General features: G+C 37.8%; 1 protein-coding gene across 1 annotated transcript in view; it reads left to right on the top strand.

The window, feature by feature from the left end:
* Positions 1-26,424, top strand: part of ROBO2 (roundabout guidance receptor 2) — a 428,840-nt gene that overhangs the window by 293,985 nt on the left and 108,431 nt on the right. Inside the window, exon 6 of the mRNA XM_056497313.1 lies at positions 12,966-13,093. Within this exon, the coding sequence (XP_056353288.1) occupies positions 12,966-13,093 (128 nt within the window). The remainder of the gene's footprint in view (positions 1-12,965; positions 13,094-26,424) is intronic.

Genomic DNA, 26,424 nt, shown 5'->3' with positions numbered 1-26,424 from the left:
TAGAGTAGTCCACAGTAAATACATTGTGTTTCTGTGATTTATTCTTGCTTTTGTGCTGCTTCTGTTGTTTTAAATCATGTCTGCTTCTAGGTCACATAAACAGAATAGATGATGAACACACAGTGTCTTTGGTTAGACTGCATTTCTATTAGATATTTTTAGTGACTGTATCCTTTCTTTTTCTCCAACATCTGCACTTTGGAGGCAAATGCCTCTGATAATTAACATTGTATGCTTTCTATTCTATATATATTTTTTTATTTCTATGGCACAATATGTAAGCATATCTTCACTGTCCAAAAAGTGGACATTTCCAGATAATGCTGGCAGGAAGGTAAATTGGGACCTCTAAAACAAAAGCTATTGGGTTTTTTTATGGATTTTTTTAATACCAGCAAAGAAATTTGCCCAGGTATAGTCTGAATGAATGGATGGATAAGAAAATTATGGTACCAAAATTTTATAAATTAGGAATAAATGTCAAAATGATTCCTCCTTTTTGTAATTGAGGGTTTGGGTTTTTTTTTCCTTTTGAGGTAAAAGACAAATTATCTTTTAGCTTCCCAGCTCTTGTATTTTAAGCATTTTAACATCTACAATAAAACATACAGCCCTCAAGGATTTCCCTTTGTTATTCTTCCTACATGCATAAATACTTTTGAGCAGATCTCTGAGCTATTTGTCTTATAACTTTCAATACAAATTTCCTGTTTCCACAGCTAACAATGTTCTTTGCACATCTGTCTGTTTTCATTTTTTCAATAATTTCATTTTGGCTTCATCACTAGATTGCAAGACAATTATAGTAGGTACCTGTTTCAACAATTACTGCAGATTTTTAAATTGTTGATTCAGTTTTCAAAGTGTCTAGTTCAGTGAAAGGAAAGTGGGACAAACTGAATTTTTGTATGCATTTTGTTTCTGTAATTTGCTCCTGGTGAATGCCAGAATCAGTGATGATGGATCCATGGCCTTTCAGAAATCCTTGTCTGTTTTTCTGCCTCACCTTGCTTTAGGTTTTTTTAGTGGCCCATGTGAAAGTGAAAAGTGGCTCCAGTGATTTTTAGTGACAAATGTGAAGAGTATTTCTACACCAATTGGTGTGTTGAGTAGTAATTGGAAAATAATTTTAGGCTGTTAAAGTTCTAATTATAAAATTCCCTGATGGACTGTGAGTATCTCCGGTTGCAATTGGATTAAGTGAGAAAAAACCTCAACTTCTAAAGAAATTACTATGTTTGAAAACATGACTCTTTATAAAAAAAAAATTTGGCTATTTGTCAAATTGTCTGTGTAATTGCCCAGGAGTATATAGATAACCATGCTTCAAATATGAGAATAGGCAGTTTATTCTGACCATGCAAAACTTCATTTCCAATTTCAGTTGTTTTGAACTGTTGATCTAAACCAACTATGATAGTCTGTATTTTGAATTTAAAACTTTAAAGTGCTTCTTTGAGTAGCAGTTTTTAAAATGCCTGGGAAACGTTGGTCTCACTAGGAAGTTACTTTTCAACATCCTGTAGACTTGACCTGAGATTTCAGACTGTGATCTATGTCATGGAGCTCCTCTGTGCATGACTGGGAAGGAATTAAAAAAAAGGATAAATACTAGGTGAAAACAGCAGTGTGAGTACTGTATGATAACTGTTTTCACACTTCTTTTGCACCACTGTGATAAAGAGTTATTTATATTCTTCAGTGCTTAGAATTCTTGTTAGAGCCTAAATTGATCCAAACAAATTAATACCTTGTTGATCTAAATGTTGATACTGCACCAACAGGGAGAATCAAAACACACAAGTCTGGGGTGTATAAAGCCCTTTTCCAGAAGCTGTCCACTTCAAATCAGTGACCCAAGACTGAAATGTATTGTGAATCAAAGGTAGAGGCACATGGTGTGTATTTTATTTTAATTGCTCTAAAAATTCAGCCTCACACCACAGCTTCCCCAGTACACAAAGGGTGAGGAATAATTAATCAGGTATGACTCATGTCAAACTACTGGAGGTGAACAGGATGTTGTGGGGTCACCAGTCCTATGCCTTTGGCTGCAATATGAGGTTCACTATTCCATGAATAGAGTTTTTTCTCACTGTAAGTGACACAAGGAAATAGCACAAAGATTGTGTCAAAATGACTCAGACAATTGTGGCCATGCATAATGATTGAGACCTACTGAAAATTAAATAAAATTCGTCTTTATGCATTGAAATTTTTTTCCACACACATGGAAAGGTATCTTTCCCTTTGATGTCTGCTCAGCAAAAATAGAGATTATGCTTTTCTTCCAAGGAGGTGATGGTCTCTTGTGTGGTAGGGAACTCAGTATGGCCTGGATCAACTTTTCATTCATCTACATTTTAGTCCTGGTGATAGGAAGACATTATTTGAGAGCCTACAGTATGAGTGGCAGATCTATGACTAGCAATTTAATAACATTTGAATAAGGTTTGTACAGTGTTTCATGTCTTCAAATTTTCTAGCGAAGCTGAGGAGAGCAGCTGCATGGTCTGTAATTATATAGCAAGTAATAAGTACTTTTTTTTTTTAGGAAGTGAAGAGATTTTCAATTACAAGTCAAAATTTATGACACACTATAATAACTGTTTAAACCTTTTATACAGAAGAAGTTAGCAGTGCCAGCTCTTCGGGAGAGTGAGGTTAGCTCAGCAAATGCATTTTTCAGTTGCCTTAAAAATGACTGAGTAGCAATCACATAGGCCTTTTTTTATATTCCATCCCAGAACAGCTGTTTTAGCTCAGTAAATACATCTTTAATGAAATTACAACCTGCTCTTTTAAGTTGCATTTACAGGCACTGTCTGATTAGATGGATATTGTACTAGAGATGAAAAGTGGCAACTGTACCAGCAGGAAGAGGTATTTGTTTTATGTGCCACCCACACAATGGGAGTGTGGGCAGAAAAACCAAGAGTGATGCTTCAGAAGGAAAGTGGTGTGTAGTTTACATAAGGTACATTGCTAAGTGTTAAGAGATTGTAGGTTATTACATGAAACTGAGCAGTGACATGCAGCAGTGAAAACAAAAAACAGCACAGTAAGCTTTCTTATTTGCTGGAGATTAGGAGCAGTCATTAAAAATTATTTGGGAATAAGCATTCTTAAAGCACAGAGTCAGTAAAGTCTAAGATATGTGTTGCCTTTAACAGCACAAGCCTGTGTAGGTGTTAGTTTTGCTATGTTTTTAAAACTGGCTGCCTTTTTTTTTTTTTTTACATATGTATAGTCTGGGCAGAAATGCTGTCTGTCACACTTCTGATAGAGTTTAATGAAAAAGCACACCTCTAATTTCACTGCTTTCCTCCATGGCTTCTCATGAGCCCAAAAGTAGGAGTATAACCCAACATTTTAAAAAATATCTTACTGTCTTCCAGATGCAAATCTTTGAAATGGATTTAAACACAACTGACAACAAACCTAATGAACTAAGAAAGCTGGATTTTTAAAGAGGAGATCCAGAAAGAGCCTGATAGCCTGAGAAGTTTTGCATTTGTATTGCTCCATTGTGATGGGTTGACCCTGGCTGGATGTCAAGTGTCCCCCAAAGCTTTTCTGTTACTCCTTCCCAGCTGAACTGGGGGCAGAAAATATAATGAAAGGCTCATGTGTCAAAATTAGAATGAGGAGAGATCACTCATCAGTTAGTGTCATGGGCAAAACAGACTCAACCTGGAGAAAAATTAGTTCAATTTATTATCCATCCAATCAGAATAGAATGATGAGAAATAGAACCAAATTTTAAAAACACCCTCCCTCCCACCTTATTCCTGGGCAGGGAAAGGGAGTTGTGGTCAGTTCATCACGCCTTGTCTCTGCCACTGCTTTCTCCATAGGGAGAGGAGTTTGCTCCCTTGCCTGGAGTTCCTCCTCCCCTCCTTCTCCACTGACCTTGATGTCTGCAGAGCTGTTGCTCCATTGTCAGAGCTTTGGTGGGTACCTTGCACAGCCCCACCACAACATGACCAGAAGATAAGGCTCTGTAAGCAAGAGAGACAGTAATTTTTAAGAATAAACAGTGGTGCTCCGTAATTCCATTTATATTCTGTGGATAGTGTATTGAGGTATTTAACTCCAGCCCCCTCTAAATACAACCAAGGGGAGAATGACCTTTCAGTGAAATATGAGTTAATAACACTACAGCCCTGTGTGCTTTGTTCGAGTTAATATCTGTGCAGATTGTAACAAAATGCAGTCTAATGTGTATTGAAAATTAATTAAAGAGTGTGTTTTAGTAGTGTAGTGAATATAATCATTGGTTACATCAGCAAATTTCTATTGCAATTAATAACAATTAATGGTTTTAAATAAAGGATTGGAGGAAAAGGATGTTTTTTCATATTAGCTTTATCACATGTACTATTTGTCATCTCTGGTTAAATCCTGTATGATTTACATGCCCATCTTTTTTTTTTCCTTAAGCTAAAGCCTTAAGGAGAGATTAGTCCTTTATGAGAAGCATAGGGGAGAAGATTGGATGTTCTTAATAGCTTGTCAAAAAGAGACAGTGAAAGAAAAGAGGTTTAATATGGTGTTTGTATCCTTACATACATCTGGAGGCAGAAGAGGAGGTTTGCAGAGGATGTTTGTGTAGATGTCTGGCACAGAGAGAGCTGCTCTGTAACTTGCAGAGTCCGTGGGGATACAAGTGAAACCCTGGCAGATCTCAGCCAAGTGCAGCACAAGCATCTTTTCAGTTGTTGTATTGAACCATTTGAGGAAACTTCTGTAAAATCAGAGATACCATTTAGAGATAGAGGGATGGTGGGAGGTAAAATGGATGCAGAGGTTGGTTAATTTTTTGTGTATATAGCATCAAGATGATGTATCCCAGTGATGGTGGGGTGCCCCTCCTGTGGTACTTTTGGTTGAGTATCCCTTTTCACTGATCCCTATTTTGCACTGATCCCTTCCTGCTCTGCAAGTGGAAACATACTCCTTACAGTTGTATGAGGAGTACATGCCTAAGTGAATGTGTAAATGAGGGCATTTTTTTACATTTTAAATCCCTCAAAACTTGACATTGAATAAAGTCTTATAATTGCATCATCCCACAGTTACTCCAGAAGTTTTTAGTCTAACCCAGGAGTTGCCTGCCATTCCATTTCTCTGAAATATTAAATGCTGTGAGCAAAAGTGGTAGATGTGTGGCTTTGCTACACTGATCAGCAGAGAAACAGTTAATAACTTTGACATTTAAATTGGCTTCATGTTAAGTGTCAGTTCTCACCACAGAGCTGAAGAAGAGCTATTGTTTCAGCCCAGTCTGTTTGTAGATTCATGGAAATACTCTCCAGTTGCTTACATAAGGGTCAAGGTTGGAAAAATAGCTTTACAACTCCATGGACAGCAACCATAAAGGAATTGTGTCAACTAGCACTCCCTCCTGCATATTTTCTCTTCATGCTGTGTGAACTACTAGTGATCTATGAAGTGATCACTGACAGTGCACTAGAAACAGTACTGACACAGGAGAATGTTCTTACTTCATGTTATTCTTTTTTATTCTGCAGCCTAAAGTAGTTAAATTTCAGAGAATTAATGAAGTCACTAGAAGAGTTCCGAAACAAAATTTAATGCCAGTTGTAGTAGCCTCAAACATGGATTTGTCTGTATTTTCCACTCACGGAAGGCTGCAGTAAAAGAATGGTCTTGCAGGAAGGGGACATAGTGAAATTTAATGTAGAATTTCATTCAAAATACTCCTAGTAGTGCTTAAATATTTCTTCAGTATCAAAAAAGGCAAAGTATACTGAGTAATCACGTGGTTTGTATACTGTATTTATAAATTTTAGAAGGTAGCCTTCTTTCTATTATCAGTTTATTAAAACCATTAAAATCATAGAATTAAAAAGTAAAGATTGTTAACTATGCATTTTTTTCCATGAAAGCCTCAGGAAAACAGGGAGGAGGAAGCTGTTAGTTCTGTTCAAGTGGGAGTAAGATTCAAGAGCTCTAACCACTGATGCTGCTGGAATGTCTGGCCTACGGGGATTTCTTCTGCTTTAACACATTCCATCTCCTCATGGGATACAGAACTTGTCATCTGAGTTAAAAACAACTTACACTGTCAGTGAAAACACTTTAATGGTAAAAATTATTTCAAGTTCCTATCAGTAAGTTCTATGTTGATAATTGCTTAACTAGCAAAATGTACTTTTTAAGAATATGACTTCTGGCTCAATTGCAGTATTGAAGGCACTTTCATTACAACATTACCATGACTTCATCTTTAATTACCACTTCAAGGTTGGTTACTGATTCAAGATAGAGATTAGGAAATATTTTGTTTGTCTAAAAGTTTATAATAATCTTTCATGTGCTTTAGGCAAATAATAATAAACAGGCAAACGCAAATTCAGTTTATTTCAAACTATTCATGATCTGCGTGCTCATGTTAAAAAAAATGCATCAAGCCAAGTTTAGGAGGTACATGATGCCAGTCTGGGCTCAGATCTTTTTATTTTGTTCCAGTCCTTGCAGTAACATTTCAATTTTTCAAAAGCTGAAGTGGATGAAACAAGATAACTCTGAGCATCAGAGGTACTTTTCTGAGGGATGAATTTATGTCATAGGCATTAATAATATAAATCTCCCCAAGTGCCTGACAAATGTGTCTCATCTGTGAGGCAAAGGACTGCTCCTGGTGATGGGAGGATAGGTCTGCATGCCAAGTGATTACAAGGTCTCTTAGATCATACTTCCACCAACGCTCCAGTTTCTGAAATGCGGAGCTCTGTCTGGAGCTGAAATCAAATCAGAAGCCCATTCTGGGTAATTATCATGTGGTAATTCCCTATGAGTACACTTCCATGGGCAAACAGAGATGTAGAGGTAAAGGATGGAACCTGCCTAAGTTTAGATAGGATTTACCAAGTAATTGATTCCCAGACATTTGTTTTGTTCTTAACTTCTGTTTGTTTTCAAAATATTTCAAAGAGAATCAAAAACCAGCCTCGATCTTCTTTCTTGGTCCTCTTCTGAGCACATGGCTCCTGATTTTGTAAGAGACTGTGCAATTTTATGTGCAGTCACACCTGTTTGTTTGCATGTAAGAGCAGTGCTGTGGAGTGTAATGCTTCTGGATAATTTGGAAAACACTATTTCCTTGGACACAGGTATGGTTTCTCAGTGTTGGCCCAGTGGCTGTAACAGCTGTACACATATTTTATGAGATTTATACCATTTCATTGAATGCTCTGCTTTAAAACACAGTGCAGTGTGCTTTATATTATTGCAATTGAGAATGTCTACTCTAACAGATAGAAATGATCACAATGCATAAGAGGTTTGGATTAAAGCAGAACTTGTGTCAGCATAATTGAAGAAAAGTCCTGATACTGTATAGTGATCTGTGTCACACAGCTCTTTTCCTGGTTTTTTGTATAGAATAAGGAAATATGAGATATAGAAACCCTTTTATATGACAGCTTGCAAATATGCATCACACAAAGGAATTCAGAATAATATAATATTGTCTTCTACCTTTCTCTGGCATGAATGGCAGAGCCAAAAAATAAATGGGTATCTGGACATGTAGGTGTGGGGAGTAGCCATCCTGTCAGCACCTTGGAGATAGCTCCCTGGTAGCTCAGTTTGTCATGGCTGTAAGCAGTGTCTTAGAGACACCCAGCAAAACTCAGCTTTTGATTTCAAGGGCACAAGAGTTATTTGAGACCAGCACCAAAAAAGATATCCCTAACTGTTGCTGATTCAGGTTTTGCTAGAGAAAAAACATGACACTCCTGTATCTTTCCCCCAGAAAGCTGTTACCCTTATAGGTTTGGGCTTCTTTCTACTTCCACTTTATCAGTGCATGGGAAGGAAGTGAAAAAAAACTCAGTTTGTGTCAGATATGCATTGCCAGTGGGCATGGAGGCTCTCCCTTCTGCTGCTGGATCACACAAGCCTGGAGCAGGTAACAGCTCACACTTCCATCTCACTGCAGCTTCCCCCTGGCTGCCTCCATCTGGCACAGGCAGAGCAGGAGCCAGTGAAAAGCTGTGGCACTATGCTGGGAGCTGAAGTGCCAGCACCACAAAACAGAAGTGGAGACAGAAGCTTAAACCTCCTTAACTACCTCCTGTTTACCCTGGTTTTGGCCAGTAGCATCTCTCTATTTGGGCTCCCTAATCATTGATGTTGTGAGCAGTCTTGGAGCTTCGTGCATGTTCTGCAAAATAGTCTGGCAAACAGGCAAAAGAAAATAGAGCAAAGTCATTTTTGTGCCATCTCTAAAAAAAAACAGAAGAAAAAGAACAAAAGAAAGGGCAAGGCTACAATGCATCCATACAAATATTCTAATTTATTATTTAGTATTCTTTATTTACAATAATATTTTAGATGAAAATATATATACCTGGTATGAATTAATGCAAATTTTTTGAGGCCAGTGGCATCAGTCTTTAACAGTTTAGATGTGACTTTTTTCCTCCTTCAATATCCCTTTAGCAAGAAATAAGACTTCTTGAGATTTGTTGAGTTCAGCAGTGCATTCTGTGAAGTTTAAAATAGACTGCTAAAGCAAGTACATCCTTGTATTACCAGTTAGGCCTACTTGGATATTTAGGAATGTAATGACTCCAGCTGCAGCTGCATTTTTGCTATCTGTGCATGTTAAAAACAAAAGAATTTTTCTTTTTGCATAGCTCCATGCACATTTTTGAAAACATAGAAGCTAGGGGTTCTGCAAAAGACTGTGGAAAATTTATATCAAATGCAACAAAACAAAAAAAAATTGTAAACACATCTAAATTCAGTAAATTTTTCTCTATTTTTTTATTTGATAATCATGAGGAAGACTGATGGCTGAGTATGAACAGATACTTTTTCCACCAAATGTGAGGAGAAAAATTCCAACTGTGACAAAACCAGTTCAATTCAAGTTTATTCTTAAATGCTTAAGTTAACACATGAATTCAACCTCAGTACATTAATTTGTGATACTTAAAAACAGTTAATGTGTTTTGTTTTATTTGCTGTTTGGCTGAGCAGATGGTAATGGTTTTGACACAAATCGTTTTTTTATTTTTCTTCTTTGCTTTTCTTGAAAAAGACAAGGCTCTTTTTCCCACTTTGTCACAGCTGGTTACCAATCAATCTCAATTCACAGTACAGTGATGATAGCACATGTTGTTCAGGGGCCAAATCTGATTGGGTTGCATTTTCAGCAGTGTTTCATATAAAAAAAAAATTGTGTCTGTATGGCAGTGACTGTCAGCACACTATTGTACAACTGTCATTAATCAGAACTAGCAACAATGAATGCATTCATATGTGCCAGAGACTGCCAGATTTCACTCAAAATCACCCAATTTCTATTAGAATTTCCTCACCAGCAGTGTTTTCTCATGTGCCTCTTGTTTCTCTCTTTCTTTTTTCCTTGCCAGTCCCCTGCCAGCCCCTTTCTTTTCTCTTAATTAAAGGCAAACCTGCTCTGTTACTTGGAGAGCAGAAATTATGTAACGTGGTGCCCAAAAGTGGCTGGTTTATATCTGGCACAGACTGACTGGCTGTGTAAAAGACTTCTCCCAGCTTAGTCTGATGACTGAACCAAAAGGTTAAGCACTTCTGAACAAAGAGAAGTAGTTAAAATCAATTAGATGTCCAAAATCATGTGAAACTGATATCTGACGCTATGTGGTTTTAGCTCAATGTTGCATTAATTGGCTAGGAGTCAGCAGTATTTGGGCAATATGTCACAAGTTCTTTCTTGACACTGCACATATTTTGAAGATATAGCCTTCTTCATGTGCTGATAATGTTAAGGAGCAATTTAGCCACTGCACCCTGGTGTTCTGCCATTCCATCGTCAGTCCAGGAGCCTGGTAAATGCTCTCCATGACTGGTATTAGCAGAGAGGACCCTGATCCTCATTCCCAAGTGTTCAGGAGCACTAATCCAGATGAGAGTGAACTTCCACAGGAAACAAGGTGAAAGCATCTTGCTATGGGGATGTGAGGCTCTAGGACAGAGAGGAGACAAGGCACCGTTCAAGGCTGAGCAGGTGAACGCTTGCGAAATTCAGAAGATTTTCAGTCTTCATTCCTTGTTATTTTGTTTGTGCTGCTGTGGGTCAGGCTAAGAGCCAGTTTTCCCCCTTTCTCCATCCTGTCTGCTTCATCTGCCAAAGCTCTTCACTGAGCTGTGGTGACTTGTGGGGACAGTGCGGGTGGAACAGACGAGTGACGGGCAGCGCGTCACTGCTGCAGGACAGCAGATGGTTCTGACGCCCCACGGGCCCATCCACGTGTGAATCCAATGGCACCTCCTGTCAGGGTGGTCCAAACTGGGAGAGGTGAGCCTGCCCTCCCAGTGACTGTTAACTGGACCGTGCCAGTGACATGTTTACGCCACCCTCCCTTTGGTGAGCCGAGCTGGTGGCTGCTCCCAGCTCCCTGCGTCCTGGCATGCCATGCAGCTGGCTCCTGCGCCCAGCAGCCTTGGCACAGCCTGCTCCATTGGCAGGTGCAGGGATAAAGGCTGTGCAGCTCTCAGGCAGCTGGCTGGCATGCCGGCACCAGCACATCCGTGGCAGGAAGCAGAGAGAGTCAGCTGCAGCCCCCAGCACGCTGGAGCTCCCTGTCCCAGCCTGCCTGCATCCCAGCTCAGATACATCCTCGCTCAGACACTGCCTGCTGCCTGCCTGCTTTGCTCTCAGCAGCATTAGGTGGAACACAGGGATCTCATCTGTTGCATGAAAAGAAAAAAGATCACTTATATACGTGCCTAGCTTCATAGGCCTGGTTCTGATATCCAATTCATATTTATATTACAACTGATCCTAGATTTCTCATCATACAGGAGCTTAATACAAATTTATATTTTCAGTCTCTTAGAGCTGGCCTCATGTCAAGAAAATAAGCATTTGCTCTTGTCTGCAGCTCTGCAGTCACCAAAGACAAATAGCTGCTCCATCATTGTGGGATAATGTTGTCATATTCTTGAGATTTTTAAGGGGGACAATTTGCCTTTTCTGTCTTATGAAAACAGTGATTTTTATTTGCCATTGACTAACGCAGCACAGCATGTAGAATGACATAATTTATAAGCAGTCTAGAAGAAATGTTCTTTAGCTGCATGTGGCTATTGAATGTTGCTGTAATAGATGTCTAGTTCTCCAGAAAGTGCATATTAAGTTCTCTAACATCATAACTCCCTGCCCCCTCACCTATACCAATGGCACTATGCTGGCAAAAAAATGATCCCTACAAGTTTCTAAAGTTTGCCATGGCATCTACTTACTTATTCTTCCCCTTGGCATATCTCTTATTAATCAGTAAAATCTGAGGTGCTGCATATACATACAATTAAGTGTAACTCCAAAGGAAATGGGTATTACATGTGTTTATGTTAACTCTAACAGAATGGTTAGCCTCAAATTCATCTTTATTAAATTATTTCTTGCTAGTTGATAGAATCTACTGAATATAGAAAGAAGTTGTATTGTGGTGAGTATGAAAGGATGTCTTGACTGCTCTTTGTTCTTGGAATGCTCTAACTGATGTTGTGAGATTTAGTTAAATATAAGAGAAATTTAAATATTTCACCATATGGGATCTTTGAGTTAGGGTGCTTTGAAGTCTGTTAGCACAGTGCTGCCTCTACAAACCTATGCTGAAGGAACCAATAGCAATGTACTTTATGTACACAAGAGAAAGTTATCTTTCACATTCCCAAAGGATCTAAAAATGCTCACAGAGCCTGAAACATTCCTCTGATTTGTTGCATTGCATCCTTATTCCTCCAAACATTTAAGGGCTCTCTTCCATATGATTTCATGTGTTTCCTGTGCAAGTCTATAAGGTCTTTACTGCATAACAAAAAGAAATAAATGAGTCCTTCTAAAATTGTGTCATGACTGTGTATACAGTGAGAAATAGTACTGACACCTGAAGTCTAGATCCATCTTTAGTTTTGTGTTCTTATTTCACTGATACATGTGAATCTGAAGCCAAGTCTAGATTCAGGGTGATTTAATGTATTGTATCGAGAAGAAATGTTGTTGAAAATAATTTAACAAAATAATATTTAAAGGGTACAGTATCTATGCTGATAACCAGAGTTTTCCTGATTTGGGAACCAAAGACGTTTTATACAACATGATGTGTCCTGTTAACTTTAATGAGTTTTTGTTAGGCATGACTTCTGCAGGATAATAACAATTTAACTGAAAATATTTTTCTGGGTATAATCAATCTAAATGCCTTGAGAATAAATGCTCACTACATATTTGAGTATGCTGCATTAATTAAGTTTTATACATCCTCATAGTTTAAAAATTATTTCAACAGTAGAAACAAAAAAATGGACAAAGCACAATGGAATTGTTTCTAATTCCTTTTAAGAAAGAGAAAATGTCATTGTCCACCCTTATTGAATAGTTTTGTTGTATTTCTGTGAAATTGATAAATCTGCTTTAATGTGCCTCTTCAATAAATGTCACCTTCCTGTGCTTGAATATATCTTTTATTGTTTGCAATTGAGTAGTGAGATCCATGCTCACCATTCTCTAAGGGATTGCTGCTGTAGGGAAAAACTGTCTATAAAGGGAAGTTTCCAAATCAGCAAAAGGTAAAACGTGTAGCTCACAGAGTTAAGGGCATGATAAACCTGACCTGTCATGTATTGATAGCTGATGTCTGATACCTTAATTTTTATCTTATTCCTCTAGATCAAGGACAAGGTGAATGATATTACTAATAAAGCCCTAATACTGAACACAGCAATACTAATTTTATGTAAAGTTTCTAACTAATGCAGAGCGCAATAAAAATGTCACGGAGATTAATGCTTCGTGGAATTATCTAATGCCGGATAATAATTTATCTTCCGAAGTTGGCTCTAAGATAGATTCAGACTGGCACTTTCCAGGTGATAGGTTTTTTTTTTTCTATTTTCCTGTTGCCCACAGAAAGCGTTCTCATTCTTTTGCTGTGCCACAGGTATGACATCAAAGACGACTACACGCTGCGCATCAAGAAAGCGGCGAGCACGGACGAAGGCACCTACACCTGCATCGCTGAGAACAGAGTTGGGAAGGTGGAAGCCTCTGCCTCGCTCACCGTGCGAGGTGAGTGCTGCCTCAGAGGCAGGGCCTGTGTCCCACACGGGTAATTGCTGTCTGACATGGGCCACATCCTTCCCTGCCGTTGCTTGGGCTCCACACGCCCTTTGCAATGGTGGCTGGTTTACAGCACAGGTGAAATCCTGGTCCTGTTCATATCTCATGCAAAATTTTAATTGATTGCGGTGGGATAGGATCCCCCTGCAGTTAAAGTCCTGCCCCAATGTGTTTTTACTGAAGAGCAGATGCATATATACATAAGCAAGCACTGCATAACCGTGAGCATAGACATTAATATGTGAGCCATCAGTTCAGGCTATTAGTCACGTTTCTTGCTCTAAGAAGTATAAGGAGTAGAGCAACTATATTTATTAATAACAAACATAATACAGATAATATTATTATGGGATTAGCTCTGCCATAATTAAGCTCTCTATCACTACCCTTTATCCAAAAAATAAACCATAGCCAAAAGAAAGAGAAAATCCTAATTAAGTTTTGTAAGTATTACAAGGTAAAGAATAATTATTCTCTCCTAAAATATTTGTGGTCTCTAGTATCCACTCACTGTTATGTGCTGCTCTTTTGATTCGGTAAGGATGTTTTAAGGCTGGTGGAATAATGAGCTGCCAAAATATCTTTTGTGACAGTAGATATAGACATGCTAAAGATTATGGGGAGAGAAAAAGTTTGTAAGCTAGTATTTCTATTTGAGTAAATAGAATATAATAGTTATTACCTCATTCCAAAAGAGAAGCAGCAATTTGGCACAATGGATATCATGCAGACACTATTTCACAGTTTAGTGGTGCATGCTGACAGTTTTCAGTAGAGCTGGGAAAGGTTAATAAAAACATTTTTAGCTTTATCTGTCTTCCTCTTTTCATACACATTAAATCAAATGTTCAAAGTCTCAATGGATTGCTTTATTAGAACTGGGGTCAACTGACCCAAGAGGCCAGCTTCCATTTCCATCCATTTAATGCATGGACACAGTTCAGTTTAATTTGCTGAATTCAAAGGAAAAAAAAAAAAAAAAAAAAAGCCAGAGTGGCTTTGTAGGGGGAGAGATGTTAGTATGTAACATAGAAAAGAGAGTGTTGTGGTAATCTGTTGAAATATTACCTCAGTGTTCACTTTAGACTGTAAGTGACAATATGGCTCTTCCCATTTTAAGTTGAAGAAATAGGTGTGTAAGAGATTGTTCTTCCCTTCTCTAATATGGGAAAATTAGTGACCACAGCAAACTCCCAGAAACAGTCTACTCTGTTCTTTGTCACAGTCAGGATCTCAATGTCCAGTAATTCTGGTAACCAATTCCCTAGCCTTTAAACACTCCTAGAACTGTGTCCACTGTGTACAATACTGGAGCAAGCCTTTTGGATTTGATACCCTGACTTGTAATGTGAGTAGTAGCTAGAACCCAGCAAAAAAATCCATTGAAATCACTGAAGCTTGAACCCAATGAAATTAAAGGGAAAAAAACTCAAGGAAATTTGTAATTGAATCGATTTCCCCCCAGTAAAAGCATGTTTTTATTATCTTGTGTATTTTTCCCCCTGGACACTCAAATACATAATGTTTATTCAATACAAAGGAATCCATGATATTATAAACATACAACATGTTCAAGATATAACAGAAAATGAGGAAAAAATGAGAATTTCATTGGAGAAAGCTATTAATCTGAATTTTGTGAAAACAAAGGACTGGAAAATCTCCCTTTGACTTTAAAGGGATGATGAACAATGGACTTCTTAATTAAAGAAATTAATTCTGATTTCTTAATTAATTGTTTTGTCTGACACTGGTTTTACCATGTCATGTAAAGGAGCAAAACCACTTAGCATTTCAAAATTTACCTTGAATTTTTCTTGGACCTTGCAGGTGTTGTGTATTTCCTTCTGCACACCTGACAACAAAACCATGTAACCCTTAGCTCCCTCATTCACAGCTCCATCTTCTTAAACCAGAGGATGGGGATGCAGACAGGAATGTTGCATTACACTATCACAAGCAACAGCAGAATCTGAATTCTGTGACCCAGGCTCCATGTTCTCTCTTGGAAAGATGCATATCACTCTTACACCTCATCTTTCTGCAGAAGAAGAAATATGTCCATAATACTGGGAACCAAAAAGTTCCAAAAGATGATGAGTGAGAATGGCAGCAGACTAGACACATTTAAATGAAATGGGGACAGAGCCATGGAAACGCTGAGAGCTAAGAAGGCCCTTGCAGGCTCTGTTACTCTGAATTTGCATGTCTTACATTTGACCCTAGCCTGCACATAAGCACAAAGGACTGGTAATTTCTTAAAAATTAAAAATATATATATATAATTGTGCCATTGCTCAGAAATGTTTAATCATTGCTGCTGATAAAATAAGGGAAGCTTTGCCTACACAGATGCAACCCGGAGTCAATTTCATGTCCAAATTTTCAGCTGCTCTGAAAGAGATGTCTATATTTTATTAGCAGAGGGACTGACAGCTCTCTTCCCCAGCACAAGTATAATGAAGGCATCTTGCTATAACCAAGAAATCACCTGTTGCAGCAGCAACTTTCAATCTCTATATCAGCCTGAAACAGTATTAACCTGTCAATCATTTAACTGCAATTTTTTAGCAAGTTGAAGTTACCTAAGCAGTGACTTGGGAGGTTCTGGGTTGAAGCCCCTGTGGCCATTTCAGCCCATTTGTTATATTTTCATCAGCATTGTCAGTGATGAAAAAGCACTGTGCTGTAAGCTTTCATGCCCATTATTGAATGAGAAAAACTGTCCTGGGCTTTCTGTAGCCCTTACTACTTCACTGACTGGTCATGCTTAAAATTCAGTTGGTATTTGACTCAGAAAGCAAATGCCTTGCCTGACATTAGGCAGTGTGAGGCTTAAATTGATGTGTTCATTGGGATCTAAAAGTTTGTGCTAATGCAATACAATTTTTCTTTTATCAGGCATTAACAATGATACTTGATGATGGCATGTGAAGATAATAAAAATGTTTCTCAGAGAATGGTTCCAGTCAGCTTGTTCAGATGCTATGCTCAAGTAAATGGGATGATAGTGGCACGTGACTAAACAATAGCAGCAGTGAACATTTGACTTAGACTGCCATTTGAGGGGTTAGCAATCATGGTAGAATCCATAGTGGAAAGTTACATTACACGTCATGCATTCTGACAGATATTCTTTTCTTTTTTTAATTTCCTTTTTATGTTCTCACTACATCATTGTAATGTCAACAGCTCGCCCCGTTGGTAAGTAACCATCCTTCTATCCATTTTAGCATGGCTTCATGCAATGCTTCATCTTTCATTTGCAACAGCATTTCACTGGCTGGAATGAGCAGCCAGCGCTTGATAGTTGTAACTGTCTAACACCAGGCAAGCAGTTTTGTCTGACCAAGTGCTATTTGCAAACGTTTTATTTCCTGCTGTGTCGTGTACGAGCACATTTGCCAAATCACCAACTAGTACTGATCAGTGGAATGGGGTGGGTGTGCCAGTACCGAGCCACAGTCACTCATTGCCGTGTTTTATCTGGTTTTGGTCTGGTGGAAAAGCCACTGAAATCAACAGAAAGGGTTGTGTTGAGTTTGGTGAGCCTCTCCCAGGTCGAAACAATCAGCTCATCCTGCTTTTCCTGCACAGCAGTAAAAGCACAGGCTTTGCATGTCCTGTCTTTCTTGTATCGTTCAAAGAGTTCTGAAATGAAGAAGTCCTGAAATTGAAGAGAGGGTGGAGTAGATTTCTGTGCTTGCTGAGGAAGTTCATCACTGATTCCTGCCCTTGGGTCATCTTGGAGTGCAGTTTGGAGTGCACTGTATAGCATGCAGACTGTTCTGAAAAACAAGTCCTAAGGAAGACAACCTCTAGGTTTTAAATTCCCACACTGAAAATTTTATTATTTCCTGTGCCTTTGAAATTCTGTAAACGCATAAAAATCTTACAGAGGATCATGGAAAATTTGCAACTGTCAGTAGCTGAAATTCAGTGTTCAGAAATATCCTGAATGTACGATTCAATTTTCTTTCATGAATATTTACTCAGTGTCTACATGGATTTAGTTTAATGAGCTGCATTGCTCCTCTGATATTTGTAGTTTGTATTTAAATGTATCTTTTAGAATAATAATGTGGTTACTCTGATTTTTTTTTTTTTGATTAGTGTAAAAAGTCAGTATTGGTGTTTATGGAGATTGATGAGGGGTTTGGTCTTTGTTTAATTAGTCAAAGCTTTTGGTAGATATGTGTTTGACTAAAGTTTGAGAGTTTTAATTCATCTCAGCTCTTCACTGTTCTAATTTTGGAGGAAGAAAGATTACAGTAATTTAAAGATAAAATCCAGGTTAGGCCTCTGTTTCCAGAGTTAGGCTGAGCCCATCTTATAAACTTGCTTGAACTAACATCCATGGAACCAAGCCAAATACCTCCACAGTCACAGCATGGCTTATCCCCACGTGGAGAATTCCCCATGCAGAATAGAAATTCACTCTTCATTTGGGATTTTGATAGCAAGCTTTAAACCCAAATCACTCCTGCATTAGTTTGGCATTAGGCTGATTCTCAAGTGATTCATTCCCAGGAGTTGCAGAAGTGCAAAACTGCAATAAACTCAGGAGAAGATTTTCCTTTGCTTAGAAAATGTGGTGTGAATTTAGGGTGCTTCTTCATTCACTAAGAAATGCCACAAGATTTTTTGCTTGTAGATTTTTTTTTTTTTTTCATTTTGCTGACTCTTAAAAGACAGGCAAGGAAAAGAAAGTCATAAAGTGGAGACTGTTTCAAGTTCCGTGAAAACTACATAAAATAAATTATTGGAGATTCACAAGAAAATGATAGGTTTCAGCAGTGCTGATAGTGTCTCATTTCACAACACTCATTCTTTTTAAGATTTTTCAGGCCATTGACTCATCCCTGATTCCATCTCCAAAGCTTATATAGCAGGTCTTGGTCTCAAGTTACTTTATGTCCAGGTATACGATTGTGTGATCATTCAGTAGTCAGTGCCACATGTTCTCTGCCTAGGCAATTTTATTTTGTTGAAAGAGAGCAACTGTGGCAAAGAAATTTATTCTTCTACAGAATTTATTCAGGAAACTGAAATTAGAATGGTTGGTCTTGAAATAATTACTACATGGTCTTTATCAAATTATTTGATTCAGTGATAGTCTTTGTGACTGTGAAAGGATTGTTTGACGCAGATCTCCCATACAATGTGGGGATTGTGTTTAAACAGAGTCAGTCACTTATCTGATCCTGTATCTGTAGAAAGACAGTGATAGTGTGTACCTATATTGGATTTTTTCTTAAGTACCTGAAATAAAGCTAATTTCTGCAGTTCATTACTCTACGTCACTCAAGACTAGGCAAAGAAGGTATCTACCCATCCTGGTTTTCTGGAAATTTAGTCTGGTAAAGCAAAACAAAGTAACTTCCCTCTCCACCAAGAAACCCAAGTAGTCTTCTGTTAAAATTGTCATTTAACAAGAACAGTGAGTCAAATCTTATAGCATGTTTTTTGTTTAGGAAGTTAACTGGAATGCAGAGCAAAAATATCTCTCCTTACCTAAAGGAATCTAAAGAAAACACTACTTCATATAATTAGCTCACAGCTTTCTAGGAGGGTGACATTTTAATAGAAGTATATTTGTGTATTTATGTATATGTTAAAGTGCAGGAGAGCACTTAAAAGTTTATATTCTTCCATGACACCAGAGAATTATCTAGGTACTTCTGTTTTCCATCACTGTCTCCAAATCGAAGCAGACATGTTTTGTCTTTATTAGGTTTTAAACATGTCCAATTTTTTTTCTGATGAAGAATAGAGAAATATATTTTTTATGCTTCAAATTTGTATTTCATGTTGCAAACAGATTAATTTTCATTTTCTAGTCAGTTTTTTTCCTGATTAAATATTTGTACTCTGTAAGGTGGGATATTTTTATTTTAATTTCAGCTTGAGTGGTAAATTCAGGAGTGGGATTACCTATGACCATCTTGGGTTCAAGCAGTTATTAACAAATGGTTCATACTACACAGATAAAATGAGGTATGGTCCTGCCTGAGGTGGGTGGCAGCTGGTGAATTTAAAAGCTCTGTGCCAGATTACTCATCATGTTTGAATTTGCTGCTAGGAATAAATGTGTTGCCTGTTTCTAAAATAGATTATTTATAACCTTTTGAAAAGATTTCTGACAGGATTTACAACAGATGGGTTTAGGAAACAAGATATTTATCCTTATTTAGGCCATTTCTATAGTTATTTCACTCATTAGATAGATATTTCCAGATGAGCAAGTTAGAATTTTCTCATTTTTGCATTCTGCTGTATTTCTTATGGCAGTTGGGCAGGAGCATAGCTGCTGAAATAAGCACAATAACTGGGAAGAACACAAAAGTTTCAGGAACACTGACCCTCTTTTCAAATGTAGTTGCTGTACTGCTTTGACATGGAGGACCTTCAAATGGAAATCTGTGAAGATCTGTCTGATATCCCAGTTATTCTTTTATTAATAATACAAACTGTCATTCAGATGACAGAGTAATACTCAGTTTGCAAAGTAATTTCAACTAAGTTCTTTGCATGTCAATTGCTTTGCAGTAAGTCAAGTTTACTTAGTTTTTTGTCCTGTGGCTCATCTTCCCAAAAAAAAAAAAAAAAGACTTGCAGCAAATACCTGGATACCTTTGCCACCAGGATAGAAGTGAAGTATTTCAACTTAGCTCTGGGACTAAAAGGAGAGCAAGTACAAAAACTGAACTTCCCTGTCATGGTGGTGAAGAGACAGACTGCTAAGACACCTGCCATGAATTTTCCAAATTTCCTGTTAATTAAATGCAGTCTATTGGCATTTAAGTATGATGCATTTCAATCTGCATTGGGAAGTTTTTGTGACATGAATCAGTCTGGCATAACTTAATGATCTGTTAAGAGTGGTGCAACATGAAAAGCAATAGAAAGGGCTGTATTTTATAGAAAGTTGTATTAGGTTTTGTGACATTGTTCAGATTGGTGAGAAATAATTCTTCTTCTTCTTCATTCTGGCTCTTGCAGGGAAAGTCTATATACAATAAATGCTTTTATTTTTTTTACATTCATTAACATATCACCTTCATTTGAGACATTGAGGTTTTATAAATATCAGTAATGTGGACTGATGTGTGATGGGAGAGATGAGATCATGCTTGGTGCTATGATGCCATCTTTTAGTGGCAGAAATCTCAAATTTCTATCAAAATGTGCTGTCTTGCCTGTTTGCTACCACGTACAGAAATTTTCAGGAAAGGGTAAGGACAACAGTGGACATTGGGCTTTGTTAAATGAAAGAGTAAGACATCATTAATTTTTTAAAAAGTCAGCAAATTCTTCAGATTTAATGGTGCTGTAGAATGAAATTCTGATTGGTTTGTATAACAGTAAGAGATTAAAATATGAAGCTGAGTTGTTACAATTTTTCATAGCCTATAAGTGCCACTCTAAAAATCTTGAAGTCCTTAGCATGTCTATTTTGCCTTCAGTTTAGTCACTGTAGTGCAGGAAGTGATCAACAGCCCCATTATTTTAAATTTTTTTTTTAATTGCTGAACTCTAGCTTGGGGAAGTTTTAAGAAGTTTAATGCATAACTTTTTTTTTTTTTTTTTAACTTTCAAAGTTTCTAAAAGCATGCTCGAATCAGTGGGAATTGTTTTCCTATTTCATTGGCTTCTGGTTCTGAATACATCCATAAGTCTTTGAAGATTAATGTGTAAAAAAAGTCTGTTGATGTGTTGCTCTCCCCAAGCTTTTCCCTTCCTTTCAGTAAAAGGAGTAATTGGTTGCCTTTCCTTCAAGAGGAACATGGAAATCAATACATTAATCTGTTCCCTTTACTTTCTTTGCTCTGTTGCTGCCAGCCAATTTACAGCTTGGATGTGATCTCAGTGTTACTCAGCAGCAAAACTACTCTGTGCTCTATTCCTTGAATGTTAACATTGTCAGTCAGAATAAATAGTCATTTTTCTCCCTCTCTCCTTTTTCTCTCTTCCTCTAACAGTGTCCCAAATTGAGCAGGGTGTCTCCTCTCTGCCTATTTGTTCTCAAGGGTAAACAAACAGGAATTTGTCACCTTTCTCACTATAGATGTAGCCCCTGAGCCTGTCTGATCTCTTTACCCTTCTCATCATCTCCTTAGCTCTTCTCTTCAGTGTGTGAATTCATGTCTTTTGGAGAAGCTAACCAGATTACACTCATTATTTGATGAAATCCTACTGTATCAGCAAGGGCTGTGCTTTTCCCTTTTAAACATATTACCAACAAACCATCCTGCTATGTCCCCTGAAAAAGGAATCAAGGCATATTACACATCTTTTTGGTGGCATAATTTGTTTTGTTTGGTAAACTCACAGAAGGTAAGAGCAGCACAAGGGTATTGTTTACATAACCAGGGAGGCTAAATTGTTAAGATTTTAGAAAAGCACATCTTTTCCATGTGACCTGAGCAAAAGGTAGATCCTGAATCTCAGGCACTTGGGAAAAAGCAAAAAATTACAAAGCATTGTTTAAAGTAGAGAAAGTCCTGATTAACAGTAGTTATTGGGCAGACAGAACCTTTATGTGCATCAAAACTAAATGCAAAACTTTCTAGATTGGATTTTTCAGCGGCATCTGCAAAATTCCAGGGCTGCTTAAAAGAGGTGATTGGACAAAGTATTATAAAATAGGGATGTATGACTAAATGAGAACAGGCTACAGTGTAATGCTGGGATGAAAGTAAGACTGGTAATTAAACTAAATATTTTAAATCACTGTAAACCAAAGAGGAGGAGGGGCCCAGGAAAAGTGCTGCTGCTGAAGTCAGAGCACTGGAAAATGGGATGGGGGAATGGAAAGTAAATGCCTTTGTTTTTGTCTATGTAGGAGGCAGACTTGATTTTTCTGAAATATTTATTCTCAGTGTAATTTTTTATTTACATTAGTCCTAGGGAAGAATGAAGAACAAATATTTTTTTCCACCATGCAGATTTATCCCACTTCATTCTTTTGGGTCATCCAGGGATAAAAGAGAGATTCTGTGTGTTAAAACATGTAGGACAGTAAGCAATTTTTATTTATTAATTCTCTAGACTTCTTTCACCTCTTGCAAAGAAGGAAAAATGCTTATGGTTCTATGCTTTAAGACATTATCTGCTTCAGTGTGTCAGAGCAACTGAAGGATAAAAATGTTGTTATATGTGAAATTCAGAACCTGAATTTAAATTGAAAATTAGAACAATTAGTATGAAAGAAGGTTTAGCATTCTCAGATGATCAAAGTGTGCTCTTTTCACAATGTTGTGTTTACACATGGTTCATCTGAAAAGGGCAACAAACCAAAACAAAAGGAGTTTCTCAGTTTCCATGAGACAGCAGTGTGGAGGACACTTTCAGGGGAACTGGTCCTAGTAATAATTCCCCCTGCTCTCTACTTGCTCTGATTCTTTTTCTCCAGTGTTTCCTTTCGTTCAGCTTGCCAAAAATTCTCCCCACTGTGCCATGTGCTTCTGCTTTTGTGTATTTGGCCTGTTGTTTTAGGGCATGTGAGAACTAATTCTGAAGCAGTGTCAGTGTTAAAGGGATATCCAAGCCATGGATTATCCTTGCCTCCCTAGGTTATGGGAAGCTGATTGCCAGAAGACTCCAAACCAAGCACCTGCTTTACCTCCTCCACACATGTGATTTTAAAATAATATAATGACTGTAGTGAAGTGCTTCATAAATCACTTGTTATCCCTACAACCTACCCATTCTGTGGCAGAGCTGTTCACCTGAAGAAAAAATCATGAAACATAGAGAATGCTCTAAATGAATAAGCAAGAGGACATAGTTAAAAAAAACCAAACCAAAACAAAAAAGCATCTACCAGATGAGATTTATGCATTTGTTTCAAAGGCTACTGCACTCACACAGCCTAAGGAATGGCAGAATAAGAGAGGAAACTCATTTTCCAGGTAACTCAGTTGTAACTCAAGTGCTAAAAAGTTACTGCCTTCCCTGTGTGTGAGCACACCTGATCATTGGAGCACACCATAAGATTGAGATGTCTTTTCTCTTTAAAGAGAATCATTATCCTTGGCTTCCATTAGTTTATCTCTGATAAGAAAGATCTGAATTAATAATAGGCCTAAGACATCATCCTCTCCATCTTCTGTAATGGCTCCTGTGTCAGAGGCTACACCCTTGATTTATCATTAGTCACATCTAATAATGCACTAATAACTTTGTGTCCTAACAACCACACATCACTTTCAGTACCCATTAAGAAGATCTGAACTTTTGGGGGAAGAACTGCTGAATCAAAACAAGTTTCTGGATTTTGAGGCTGCACCTATTTTGCTTTCCTCTATTTACTCCATCAGCATTAGTAGCCTTGCAAAAGATCTTTCAAAATTTCTAGGCTTTTCTATCTGCACTTCTTGGCAGCTCATACTAAACATTGTTACAAGGTGTATAAATAGGATCTTACAGTTATTTTGTGTTTGTATCACAAAATCATCTAAAATTCCAATATCTGCCAGACAAATTTAACCAATGACACAGAAAGGTAGAGGATCATTTTTTTTTTCTTTAAAGAAAAAAATTCAATTGTCATCTAAGCTGGTATCAGGAACCAGCAATGCAATCCTAAGATAAGTAGTTCTATTCCATAGATGATGTCAAGGGTCACCTCCCTTTTGGAAATACATATTACTTTACATGGAGCTCTGCAGGCTTCTCCTTGCCTCTGTGTAAATGTCTTAGAGGCAAGTCTTGATTTGTACTTGTAAGAGTGGAATTGAGTTTGATCTCTTAAAATATCCATGTGCATCAAAGGCAGCTGAGGGTGCCACACGAATATTGTCACTGCAGTAAGGATTTGAGAGGAGCACTGAGATACTAGCTCCAAGTCTTTGCAAAAGAAGATTTGATGGGTATTCCAAAGTCAAAAAAGCAGTTTGGGGAAGGCAACATTATCTTATCACCCAGCTCACTCTCAGCTCCAGACAGAGTATTGGACCAGGTGTAACCTTGATTGTTGAAATGAAATTAATTGATTTCTTCAGATGTACAGTGCTGAAAAAGACTGTAGGTGGAAATCTTAGGTTTGCCTCCTGTCTCTTCCCTGCTGGAAGCAGCACTGAGTATTACAGAATCTTGCTATTTTACCAGACAGTGTGTTTCCACTTGCTCCTCAGAGCTTTTTCCCCTACCACTGTCTGAATTTTGCTTAGAATATTTGCAAGTCAGCATCTTTCCCCTTCCCCCCTTTGAACCAGTCCTAGGAATATATTGGTGGATGATAAACAATTCCAGTTTAAAATGAAGCCCTCATCTTTATCACTTTAGCTTGCCTAAGTAATCTCCATGATGAAATTCATGTGCAGTTCACTATCAACTGAAATTAGTTGTAATTAAAGGTTGTCAAATCTGTAATTTAAGCCCTTGAAATTTGTTGCTGTCACTCATTTCCTGTAATACTCTTTTTTTTTCAATGGATTTGATCCAAAGTCCACATAAGCCAATAGAAGAATTTCTGCCAGCTTTAATAAGGTTTGAATAAATTCTCATATTCCCTGGTAGAATCATAGAATCATTTTGGTTTGAAAAGACCTTTAAGACCTTTTAAATACTTCCAGGGATAGTGATTCCACCACTTCCCTGGACAGCCTGCTCCAGTGCTTGACAGTCTTTTTAATGAAGAATTTTTTTCCTAAAACCCTCTAGACCTATCAGTTGTTATTTGGGAGAAGAGACCCATCCCCACCTGGCTCCACCCTCCTGTCAGGGAGCTGCACAGAACAATAAGATCTCCCCCAAGCCTCCTTTTCTCCAGGCTAAACGCCTCCACTTCCCTCAACTGCTTCTTATCTTGTGCTCCAGACCCTTCCCCATCTCCACTGCTCTTCTCTGGACATGCTCCAGCACCTCAATGTTTTTATGGCAGTGAGGAGCCCAAAACTGAACACAGGATTTTGAACCTCATACAATTTGCCTTAATTCATTGATCCTGTCTGTTGCAGTAAAAATATCTGAAAAAAAACTTGCTACAGTATGTATTTTTAATTAAAATCACTAATATAATGTATGAACCCATGGGCATTTGGTCTGGGGAAGGTACTGTGAGCAGGTTATGATAATGAAATTCCCAGAGGGTCATTGAATTCCATGGCAACTTCAAATCAACAAGATCAGCTGAGAAAACTGTCACTGGAAAAAAAAAATGTTGCTAGTACTTGATGTGGAATCAATGTACTTTTTTGCTATGAATTCACATTTTTATGTATTAAATTTCCCCTCCCCTTCTGAGTCTTCTGCCACATTTCTTATCAGATGAGGGCTGAACTGTCTCAGTCAAGCTTCTCTTCATCAGCAGCTTTATCAGCTGCTGTTGACTCAGTGTAACCTTTAGTATCCAGCAGCAGTACTAAGAAGGAATGCATGAAATCCATCCTATCAGATTAGAGATTGTGCTAACTATTAAGATTGGAGTAGAACTGAGAAATCCCTTTGAAATTATATGCAGCTTTTTCCTTTTTCTTTTTTTTCTTTTGGTATTTTTAAAAGCTCTTTAACACTGGAGCAGGGGCTACCTTCATATATATTTATTAATAGCATAAGAGATCCATTTAGTCATGCATAAAACCACCAACATCCTAAAGGACTGCAACAGAATGCACTCTTCCCATTTTGAACAACATAACTAATGCTCACTACTGCTCATGCTTTTCTATCTCCATTTTAATTCCTGCAGTCAAATACTGTTCTGTGCTGTAAAAACAGTTCTGAACATGATGTGATTAACCTTAGGGTCCCCCCATCCCCTCATCTCAAAGCCCCCTCGTACATGGCCTGTGCTTTCTATTCATGTTCAACCATCTGATTTCCATATCATCTATTAGCATAACAGAGCTCTAGTGTGACATTGATTGAAGCCAGCGCTTGCTGAATGCAGTATCAAAGCATAATTTGCCAAAAATCAAATCTAATTTACTGTGTACTATTTAAATTTCTCAAAAAAAAAAAAAAAAAGAGGTTTCAATACAAGTGTATTGGGTCTGTAATCTTAATTGTTCTTTTTTTCCCATATTTTTGACTAGTCTGCTGGAATCCTAGCAATATGTTTCATTTTAGAGCCATTGTCTTTGACTTTCAGATGTCAGTTAAGCAAAAGGTTTTCCACTCTGCTTCTTCCAATCCAGTTCTTGTTACATCTGAAATAGCAAAAAGTAATAGTCTGATAGACACAACGCTCAGTTTGCTGCTTCATAAGTTTTTCCAACAGATCCTTTTAATGATGTTAATGTTTAGCCTGAATTAAGCATTAAAGTACTGCATAA

The sequence above is a fragment of the Oenanthe melanoleuca genome, chromosome 1 (genome assembly GCF_029582105.1).
Source record: "Oenanthe melanoleuca isolate GR-GAL-2019-014 chromosome 1, OMel1.0, whole genome shotgun sequence".
NCBI lineage: Eukaryota > Metazoa > Chordata > Aves > Passeriformes > Muscicapidae > Oenanthe > Oenanthe melanoleuca.
This window is presented reverse-complemented; position numbering and strand designations above follow the sequence as displayed.